At 37.8% G+C, this 11,672-nt stretch overlaps 1 protein-coding gene across 1 annotated transcript in view; it reads right to left on the reverse strand.

Moving 5' to 3' along the window:
• Window positions 1–862: 862 nt before the first annotated feature.
• Window positions 863–11,672, reverse strand: part of LOC106880109 (cytochrome b-c1 complex subunit Rieske, mitochondrial) — a 12,604-nt gene continuing 1,794 nt past the window's right edge. Inside the window, exons 2-4 of the mRNA XM_014929925.2 lie at window positions 5,122–5,265; window positions 3,229–3,531; window positions 863–1,150 (exon numbers count right to left, since the gene is read on the reverse strand). Of these exons, the coding sequence (XP_014785411.1) occupies window positions 987–1,150; window positions 3,229–3,531; window positions 5,122–5,265 (611 nt within the window). The 3' untranslated portion in view covers window positions 863–986. The remainder of the gene's footprint in view (window positions 1,151–3,228; window positions 3,532–5,121; window positions 5,266–11,672) is intronic.

An 11,672-nucleotide genomic window follows, 5' to 3' on the forward strand; every position in this document is an offset into this window, starting at 1 on the left:
GACAAACCAAAGCAGTTCTCCAGCCTATGCTTTTAACTCTTGTCTACAACAAAAAATATATCTAATTTTTCACATTTAGAGATTATAATTAAGAGTATTCGACTTACAATCGTGAGTTCAATTCCCGGCAGTGCATTGTGTCCTTGAGTAAGACACTTATTTCCTATTGCTCCGGTTCACTCAGCTAGCAAAAACAATTGGTACCTGTATTTCAAAGGACCAGTCTTATCACATAATGTATCACACTCTATATCCCTGAGAACTACATTAAGAGTACATGTCTGTGGAGTGCTCAGTCATTTGCACATCAATTTAACAAGGAGGATGCTCCGCTGATCAGATCATCTAGAACCCTTGTCATAACTGACAAGTGTCAGCATGTTACTCCACACGAGCCCAAGCTAGATGCCTTGTTCAGAGGTGTAACACAATGATAATACAAAAATCTGGTAATCGTGTACCCAATAGCCCCACAACACTTTTTAACCTTTGAGCACTCAGGTTACTCTGTCAAGTGTAATGTTTATTTATTCACACTGTTTTGAATTATCATGCATTGTCTTACAGCTTCAAGATTTTGATCGTGTGATATTTTAATTTTAGAGTGACATAATAGGGCATGCGTGAGGGGGCCAAATCTGGCCAGTTTGGACATAAAACAAGCGAGATATGGCTGGTTTAAATGCTAAAAAGGTTAAAGTAATACTGTACTGAACTGTTGATATATTTTTTACACTGAACTTTTAGCTAAAAAGAAAAAGAAAATAATTTCAAATTGTCTACAAGCTATTTTTAACTCTACACTTAAAATAATTTACAAGAGTAAATTTAAAAATTGAAAATTCATTAAAAAAGAACAAAATTAGTTTTATTTATTTATTTATTTATTTTTGTATGTGTAACAGTCTAAAGTGGCAGGGCTTTGATGAATATCAAATTATAAACTGCACATTCATTTCTTTTAAATTAACTAAACTGAATGTACGTTAACCAACAACTAAGGTAGATTCGTCTTTGTATATATATGGTGGAACTTCAAGATTCAATGGTGCAGGACCTTTACGAATCCTTCCAGAAGCATCATAATGAGAGCCATGGCAGGGACAATAATACCCACCAAAGTCTCCTACATTGGCAAGGGGTACACAACCTGCAAAGAAAAATGAAATCCATTAGTTTTGAATTATTTTTGTAATTAACCAACTAGCAATATTCTAATCCAGAAAGTATATTTTTTTTAATGAGCTTCATCATCATCATTGAGTATGTTGAGGCAGATTTTCCATAGCTGGATGCCCTTCCTGTCACCAACCCTCACGTTTCCAAAGAAAGTAATATTTCTCCACAGCCAAATATGTTTTCACAGATTAGCAATGAAGGGCACCACTTGAATAATGGTAATATTCATTGACAACTATCACACAATATCAAAGCTAAGAGAGACTAACATACAAGTGTATGCACACATCATCACCATCTAACATCCACTTTCCATGCTGGCATGGGTTGGAACTGGCTAGAGAGAGCTGTTCAGACTCCAAGTGTCTGTTGTGGCATGGTTTCGACAGCTAGATGCCCTTCCTAAACAGAGTGTGCTGGGTGCCTTTTTATGCACCACCAGCATGGGTGCATTTACGTAGCACCAGTATGGATGAATCAAGGTAGCACCAGTACAGGTGCTTTTTAAGTGGTGCCAGCACCTGAAAGGACAAGCCTGTACATGAGGAAGACAGCAATTTTATTTATCTTGACAGGTCTTACATCATCATCATCATCATCGTTTAACGTCCGCTTTCCATGCTAGCATGGGTTGGACGATTTGACTGAGGACTGGTGAAACCGGATGGCAACACCAGGCTCCAATCTAATTTGGCAGAGTTTCTACAGCTGGATGCCCTTCCTAACGCCAACCACTCAGAGAGTGTAGTGGGTGCTTTTACTTGTCACCCGCACGAAGGCCAGTCAGGCGGTACTGGCAACGGCCACGCTCGAAATGGTGTCTTTTATGTGCCACCCGCACAAAAGCCAGTCCAGGGGCACTGGCAACGATCTCGCTCGAAAACCCTATGAAGGCCAGTCAGCCGGCACTGGCAACGGTCACGCTCAAAATGGTGCATCTTATGTGCCACCCGCACAAGAGCCAGTCCAGAAGCACTGGCAACAATCTCACTTGGCTTGCCGGGTCTTCTCACGCACAGCACATATATATCGTCGTCGTCGTTTAACGTCCGCTTTCCATGCTAGCATGGGTTGGACGATTTGACTGAGGACTGGTGAAACCAGATGGCTACACCAGGCTCCAATCTGATTTGGCAGCGTTTCCACAGCTGGATGCCCTTCCTAACGCCAACCACTCAGAGAGTGTAGTGGGTGCTTTTACGTGTCACCCGCACGAAGGCCAGTCAGGCGGTACTGGCAAAGGCCACGCTCATCTCGCTCGAGAAACCTCATGTGTCACCCATATAATATATATTATATAGACATGACAGGCTTTGGTTAGCCAGGGACTATATGAGGTGACACTTGCCCATGGTAACACACAATGAGTCTGAACCTGAAACCATGTGATTGGGAAGCAAATTTACCACACAGCCACACCTTTTTAATTAATTGAATATTTCTACTCCCTCTCCTGATAACAGATTTATAAAACAATTCAACTTCTACACTATATAATTCATATTATAAACCAAAAATGCTTCATTAAAATCTCAATTTGTGACTGATTGTAAAGTTAAGTTCACTGTGCAACTTTTTGGTTTTGTGTTTCATTTTATTGCAATCTACATTAGTGCAAATACTGTCTACTGAAGCTCTGCCTTCTGAGCAGGATATGGTAGATGAAAACTATGCAGAAGATGTCATATCTATTATGTACATTTATATATTTTACTGTTGGACAAGATGTAAATATTAGCAGTAAACCAGTACTCTTCAAATGAATGATTGCCCCATTGGAAACTTGTAGCCAATCACGCAACTGTTTGCAAATTATATAGATAAAAAAATTAGGATAAGCATTATTAATTGATTTACAATGAAGACAAATTTCATTTATTAGCTCAAAAATAAAATCTGTATTTGATAATTCAGTGAGCATCAATCTATTTATAGCTAAATCTCAAATTTGTAAAAATAAAACTATAAAATCATGCTTTAACTTTTTAAGAGAGTGATAAAACATAATATTCATAAAAATAAAAATATTAGCTAAAAGAGATACATTACCTAAATGTGTGCAAACACCTATCACAACTAACCAGTTTGGTTTTTCAGCACGATCTAAATCATGTTGAGGGTCTCGCAAGGTTTTCACATCAACAGCCGCTTCTGTAGCAATTTCTTCTTCAGTGCGATGTCTCACAAATAAAGGCTTACCTCTCCACTTAAAGGTGACGTTTTTACCTTCTGGGATATCAGAAAGCTTTACTTCAATTTTAGCAAGAGCCAGAACATCTGCTGATGCACTCATTGAAGCAACAAATTCATGCACAACTGTTTTTGCAGCATAAACTGCAGGGACTGAGCCAGCTAGAGTAGGTAAAAAAAAAAAGTAAATGTATGTATAATAATAGAAACTGTAACAAAAAGAATAGAAAATCAATAAAACAAAGACTTAGAATGCTTTCTATAATATTGATTTCAAATTTTGGCACAAGATAGCAATTTTGTGGGAGAGGTAAGACAATTACATCAACCCCAGTGATCAACTGGTACTTGTTTTATCAACCCCAAGAGGAATGAAAGGCAATGTTGACCTTGGTAGAATTTGAACTCAGAACGTAAAGCAGGACAAAATACCACTAAGCATTTTGCCTGGTGTACTAATGATTCTGCCACCTCACAGCTTTGATGCTTTCTATAATATTAAAAACTTGATATACAGACAGGTTTTCTTTTTCCATGCTACCATTAGCTAACTGTAGCAACTCGCTATTTGTTTTGGCCCTTAACCATCTGATATAGAAAACTGAGAACATTTGTGACACCAACCCAAAAGGGGTTGTCTACCAAAAACAAAGAATGCTCATAACCAGTTTTGTTCACAATAACTGCTCTCCTAAATGGGCTACTTCACTGTAGCTTACAATCCCTATTATCTCCTCTCTGTCTTCTTTGCACATCACTTAATTTTCTCTCAGTGTGGTCAGCCATAGAAGGTTAGAGACCTTACATAGGGGCAAGATTGTAGTCTATCAATTGTTTTTTCCTTGGGCATTCAACTCCTGATGGGATCATAAAGATTCCATCTTAAGCATTTTAAACCTTGCAGAGCCCAGATCTTTCCAGGAAGAATATCACTTGGAAATACATTGAAAAGAAATAGCAGAATTAAGAACTATTACTCCAATACTAAGAGCCAGAGTAGTATTTTTGAACATGGGATAAATATACAAAATAATCATACACTCATATAGGCGTAGGAGTGGCTGTGTGGTAAGTAGCTTGCTTACCAACCACATGGTCCTGGGTTCAGTCCCACTGCGTAGCATCTTGGGCAAGTGTCTTCTACTATAGCCTCGGGCCGACCAAAGCCTTGTGAGTGGATTTGGTAGACCGAAACTGAAAGAAGCCTGTCGTATATATGTATATATATATATGTATATATATATATGTATGTGTTTGTCCCCCTAACATCGCTTGACAACCGATGCTGGTGTGTTTATGCCCCCGTAACTTAGCGGTTCAGCAAAAGAGACCGATAGAATAAGTACTAGGCTTCCAAAGAATAAGTCCTGGGGTCGATTTGCTCGACTAAAGGCGGTGCTCCAGCATGGCCACAGTCAAAAGACTGAAACAAGTAAAAGAGAGTATACTAAATAGTACAACCCATGCCAGCATGAAGAACAGGCATTAAATGAATGAATGAATCATAGATATGAAATTTTAAATATAACATTGACTGGAAAAAAACAACTCTTTCAAAAACTTGTACCTAACAAAAAGCTATATTCCAACAGACTTTTGGTCTTCACAGCTCCAAGTTACTAACTATAATCCAAACCCACTGAGCCACCTCCAACAAGTAAATGAATGGGGCAGTTTCAACTTGCCTCTAATTGAAAGTTGCTTTTATAATCATTCTTAAAGCACAAAATTAATTACATTACATAAGCTTACCAGCGGCAATAAGATAAGTAAAACCTTTCCGGCTGATATCAGATTCTTTTGAAGATTTCTTGCAATCTTTTACAGAGTCCCTTCGGTATTCACTAAAATCTGGTACTTGGATATCTGTGTGGGCAAATCTAACTTGGGTTTTAGCTGGAAATAAGAAGAAAACCACTTTTCAGATAAATTTTAATAACTAAGGTTTTTTTTATAAACAAAAATGTATAAAAAAATATTTTAAAATCAGTTTTTTTTTTCTTTTTAAAGCTTTTTAATTATACAAAAAAATAATTACAATATTCAAGTTGGACAGATATATTTGAAAATATTTCCAAAACACCAAGAATCACCATATTTCAGGTTCAGAAACCATTCTTTTATGTAGATAATCAATGTATTAATGTAGTATGGTGACAATGCTATTTTAGGGGTGGGTTTTAAAGCAGAGATGCCCCAAAATATAATTTCTGCTGCTTTAACATTACCATCAACATATTCTCTACTTTGTAATAAACATCAACATCAACAGGAGACTTTAGAAAAGGCAGAGTTGCCATATGTTGCAGTTGAGGTATTAATCAGGCAGCTCCAATGGATAAGCTCAATCGGATAACAAAATGTCACAGAGTAAGAAAAGAATGCTGCACATTCATTCTTCTTACAGACCCAAATCTTGAATGCACCAACACCAATGCAAAAGACAATATGCCACCCTGCCATGAGATACTAATATTTCCAATAATTTTGAGGTTTGATTAAAATAATATTTTAAAGATTGACATACTGAAAACAATTTGATGAGTAATTATATAAAAAAAAAATGAATTATTACTTAAACAGAAATGCCCATTGTTTAATAGTCACTTTTCTTTAAACCAAATCAGACAAGAATATAGCAGGTTCTTTAATAAGTACTGACTGGACAAAACTAGCAGCTTCAGCATTGTGGCCGATGCCGGTGTTTCATAACTGGCACCCATGCCGGTGGTGTGTAAAAAGCACTACTGGGACTAAACTCTTGGAGTTGTTAGCATTAGGAAGGGCATCCAGCTGTAGAAACCATTCCAAATCAGACTGGAACCTGGTGCAGCTTACCAGTTTTCAGTCAAACCATCCAACCCATGCCAGCATAGAAAACAGACATTAAACGATGATGTACTCTCTATTTGTCTGCCACATAATTCATCTATTCCTACAAAATATATGGTTCATATCCACCAACACAACTCCTGCAAAGTTATCACCCAAACCACAAAAGATGCCTCTGTGCATTGCATATTCCTCAAGATGTCTGCCTCCCAAACTGAAACCAATATTTTTGCTCCCCTCCTAAAAAGCTTTCTACCAACTTTGAAGAACCTTCACTCACCCCGCTTCTCAACCATGACTTCTATAGGTAGTACTCTGAAAAATGTACCCATATTTGCTCTCTGCTTTGTATTCAACTCTACACTGCATACACAAATAGAATACTGTTCCCATGTCTGGAACACGTGTTGTTAAATCTTACACAAAGATCTCCAAGACAACTTCTAAAGAAAGTTCACTTAGCCAACTGACATGCAATCAATTGCAAATGTACTAATGGTGAGAGGTCAGAGAACATAAACAGCACAAATAGGCTGTTGATGCTCTGACTTTCCTACCATCACTACAGTAGCTTCTGTTCCTCAGAGCAGGCTGGTCTCATACCACCTCCATTCAACTAGTCCTGCTTCCTTTTGCCATCCATACTGTATTCACTCCACATCTCCACACTAACAATGCTCAGTTGTTTCTCCCTGAATGTCAGTCCCCTGGAATTCTCATGCTGCACATATTCCCTTTAGTTTCCAATTTGTAACTGCTCAAAAAGAATTCTGGCAGTATCAAGCTCACGAACCTGTAAAGGCTATGAACACAGCTCTTTTCTCCAAACCAAGCAAAAAAGAAAAATTTTATGTACAGGTAGCACATAAAATACACCATTTTGAGCGTGGCCGTTGCCAGTACTGCCAGACTGGCCTTCGTGCCGGTGGCACGTAAAAGCACCCACTACACTCCCTGAATGGGTGGCGTTAGGAAGGGCATCCAGCTGTAGAAACTCTGCCAAATCAGATTGGAGCCTGGTGTGGCCATCTGGTTCACCAGTCCTCAGTCAAATCATCCAACCCATGCTAGCATGGAAAGTGGACGTTAAACGATGATGATGCACAAGTATTACAGTTTCAAAATGGTTAATTATAACTCACTTGTTATGATGGGCAGTCAGCATGGAACTCATTGAAATTTAAACAAACAAAAAAAATCATCCAGGACTAAATTGAGATATGAAGTGGACAGGAGTTTATCTCAAAGATCTGAGTGAAATGATAAATCTTGAGAAAGTGATACTGTCAACTTGAAAATGAAGAATAATTTGCTTTGTTTTGGGAGATGGTCAGATGACTGACTGACTAGGAGTTTTAATGAGAAGAAGACAATTAGATTGCACTAAGAAATCAATTCAAGACTTTGCCAAGAAATTTTACCAACACGGTAAATTTATCTATCACTTGTAGATTCATTAGTTGTACTACTCTCATCGAGAATTGCTCTTTTTATCGTTGCAGTTAACAATATTGGTTTATTATGATTACTGATAAATACAATCTTGATCTTAAACTAAGATACTGCACCCATCCTCAATTTAATATTTTTAATTCAGTTCACTTGTATACCAGTTGATCTGAAAACTCACTGCTTCTGATATCAAAACTGGAACATCTTATAAATAAAATGCTTAACCAAAGTTGTTGATGGAAGCAATACCTTTACAGAAAGAGAGCACAATAGCATGATAAAGACATTATATTATATTAGAATTCAATGTATAACAAAGAATAGTGGCTGATGTGATAAATATATCATTCATTTGAATATATTAGTCAAATTATTGATATGTATGTTCTTAGAAGGAGTCTTTACCAAAAATGATTATTTTGCACTGATTTGGTACAACTGACATTTTCACCTTGAGACAACCAAAAAATTGTCACAATATGCAGTTTGAAAATGATGTTATGCTCAACATAAGTCCTTAATATGGATTTGTAAATCCCTTGATAAGAATGATTTACAAAGAGTAACAAAAGTAATGCCACAATACTGTATGCCTCAATCACAGAAAATTTGGATGATATTATCTGGTCATTATCTGATTAACAGACCTTTCATAACTATCTAGGATATATCAATACGGATAGTTGAGAAGATGCTTAAAATAAGATACATAATCACCACCAATATAGTTAATCAAGTTACACAAAGAAGATATCATACCTAATGACTGGCATAGTGGTATCTTTATATTAACTGCTACAAAGGCAAAGATGCCTGAGAGATAAGTAGCTACTGAGAAATTTCACAAGTGGATCAAGTTATCACACTAATGGATCAGAGAGAGGATCACAGTTCATTTAATCCACGATAGAGGAGACCTAGATGAGATGCAGTTTGGCTTCATACCTGGAAGAGGCACCCACTAACGCAATATGGTGAAGCAGCTGCAGGGGAAATACTTAGTAAAGAATAAACTGCTAGGAGAAGGCATTTCACAAGGTACCATGTTCAGTTATCTGGTGGTCACTGAGGAAACTAGATGTAGATGAATGGTTTGTGAGGGATGTACAAGTTATGTACAAAGATGTACATAGAGGAGATTAAGACTGGATATCCATGCAGACTCTTATATCCTGATGATCTAGTTCAAATAGATGAATCGATAGAGGAATTAGGAAATTCCAAGCAACTGAACATAGAATCAAGAGATCACAAGGTAAACTTAGCATAAACCAAGGTTTTAGTAAACAGGAAAGAAGACAGGACCCTGGCTTCAGGGAAATGGCCTTGCTCAATATCCAGAAAAAATTGTAGGTATAAACTCCATAAGTTGTACCCAATGTAAGCTTTGGGCACACAAAAAGTATAGTTGAATCACAGGCAGATTAACAAAGTAACCTTCCTATGTGACCCGCATATGAAGTCTCACCCATTCCCTGTGTTTCACTTTCCTATACTCTTGCAACTTTGACCCACCCACACTACCAGTTCTTCTGTCCCCATTGATTTCTACTCCCCAAGTACATTGCAGTTCCACACACACCTTATCACTACTTTTACCTTTTCCCTGTTGCTCCACCCTGGTCACTTCCCACCCCCTCTTCTAAAATGTGAGCAGCCTTGTGGCCCTCTACAACAAAAAACTTGCTCTGGCCCTTTCTGTCATACTTTAACTCCTTATTTTACTTGTTAAGGTTATCTCTACAGATATTCTATAGAAATTATAGCCAGCACTGGTTTTTGCTATGACGTTTCATATCTGAGAAGGAGCAAAAACTCTCAAAATATGGCATATACGCCCATTACCCTTTTTTCATCTTTGATCTCATTATTTGTTTCTGATCATTGCCAGAGCAGCTGTCTGGCTTCCATACCAGTGGCACATAAATAGCACCATTTGGGCGTGATCATTACCAGCGTCGCCTTACTGGCAAGTGAAAAAACATTCAAGCAAGGTCGTTGCCAGTGCGAATGGACTGGCTCCTGTGCAGGTGGCACGTAAAAAACACCATTTTGAGTGTGGCCGTTGCCAGTACCGCCTGACTGGCCCTTGTTTCAGTAAGTCAGAAAGAATACAGGACTGATGCCATTTGTAAAATAGTGGCACTCAATATGCAGAAAGGTAGGTAGAACTTCCAGTTATCCAGTGATCTATGGGCACACAAAATATAGTAGAATACAAAGGCAGGCTAACAGTAAGAATTTTGCTAGTGGTAGATATACAGGAGTAGCAGTTAGATCAAAAGTAAAATTCCTTGCAATGCTCAGAATGCTATACAGAAATAATTGAGAGCTTTAGTTATCCAAGAGGCCTAACTATGGAAGAGGGTATTCTTAAAGCATGGGATCTAGAATTAGAATAGTGGGAAAAGTTCAGGGAGCTATTATATCTGCTAACAAAAGGATTCTCTCAGAGCAAAGGACAAATTGTATGATGCTTGTGTTTGAACTGTGATGCTGCATGGTAGTTAAATATAAGCACTGAATGCAGAGAATGTATGAAAGATGAAAAAAAATTAAAAAAAGCTGGTATGATCTACTGAATGTGTAAAATTAGTGTTGCATGAAGCATGAACGTAGAGATACATGAGCGGAGAGAAAACTGAGAATAAGAGGAATCAGTTGAAGTGTACAAGACAAAGGACTGCATTAGTGTGGAAATGAAATGTGTATAGATGGTGACAGTGGGTAAAGAGGAACAAGGAGATTCATGGGGAACAGAATAAAAGAGCATAAGCAGAAAGAGTGAAAGTTGATCTCAGGATGCTGAAGGTAGGATATTCAACAGAAGCTTTCTCAAAAAGCATCAGTCCATCAATAATTTTCATCTTTAATATAGGTATAAGGGGCCTGGAAGCAGAACACACAATCCAGATTGAAAAACTGAGGATACCTGAGATTGTGTAGTAGAAGGCTGACAAACAAAAGCCCGGCATCCACTCTTTAATACTTTTGAGAAGTAGCAGTTTTATCTGGCCGCGTGATATAGTCTGCAACAGACTATTCAAATTCCCTGACTTAAATTTTGCTTATTAACATCATAAAGGCACACAGCAGTAACAAGCATTTGATAGGATTCAGCATTAAATTGAACTTATTCTCAAGACCTAGCTTGCTGAATAGAACTACCCAATGTTTTTGCTCTCATGTAATCTGACCATGATATAGTGTGTGGAATTATTCCAATAAAAGAATCTCTATAAATGACTTATTTTGTTTAGTTATCATAACTTTAAAATTGCAATTAAGACTAATACAGTTAAATTGTATTATCAAACTTTTGAAATCAGGCATAGATTTCATTGGGTACTTTCTCACTGTTTTAAAATATTAAGTTGAACAATGTCTACTATATTAGTCCAAATATCTAAGGAAAAAGCTATTTTGTTGGATTGATATTTGTAACAAGATATTTTAATCCCCCTTCCACACTGAGGGAGAGTTTGTTGGGATATCAATATTGTCTATTCTAGCTATTTGAATGCTTTGTTTTTTCTTTTAATCAGAGAATGTGATAAGCATTTTTTTAAAACATGTCATATTTTATATTTCTTTCTCTTCTAGACTGTTCTGATTGAATAACGCTATTTCTTAGTTATTCACTTCAATTACCAGATTAAATACTTTATAAAGGGCCTCACCGAGGCGATGACTACTGACCGAGACCTTTGGAAATGTGCTGTGCGTGAGAAGACCCGGCAAGCCAAGTGAGATCGTTGCCAGTGTCCCTGGACACGCTCTTGTGCGGGTGGCACATAAGATGTACCATCCTGAGCGTGACCGTTGCCAGTACCGCCTGACTGGCCTTGTAGGATTTTCGAGCGAGATCGTTGCCAGTGCCCCTGGACTGGCTCTTGTGTGGGTGGCACATAAAAGACACCATTTCGAGCGTGGCCGTTTTCGTGCGGGTGACACGTAAAAGCACCCACTACACTCTCTGAGTGGTTGGCGTTAGGAAGGGCATCCAGCTGTAGAAACTC

This window comes from Octopus bimaculoides, chromosome 3 (genome assembly GCF_046866305.1).
Source record: "Octopus bimaculoides isolate indiv1 chromosome 3, ASM4686630v1, whole genome shotgun sequence".
Taxonomy (NCBI): Eukaryota; Metazoa; Mollusca; class Cephalopoda; order Octopoda; family Octopodidae; genus Octopus; species Octopus bimaculoides.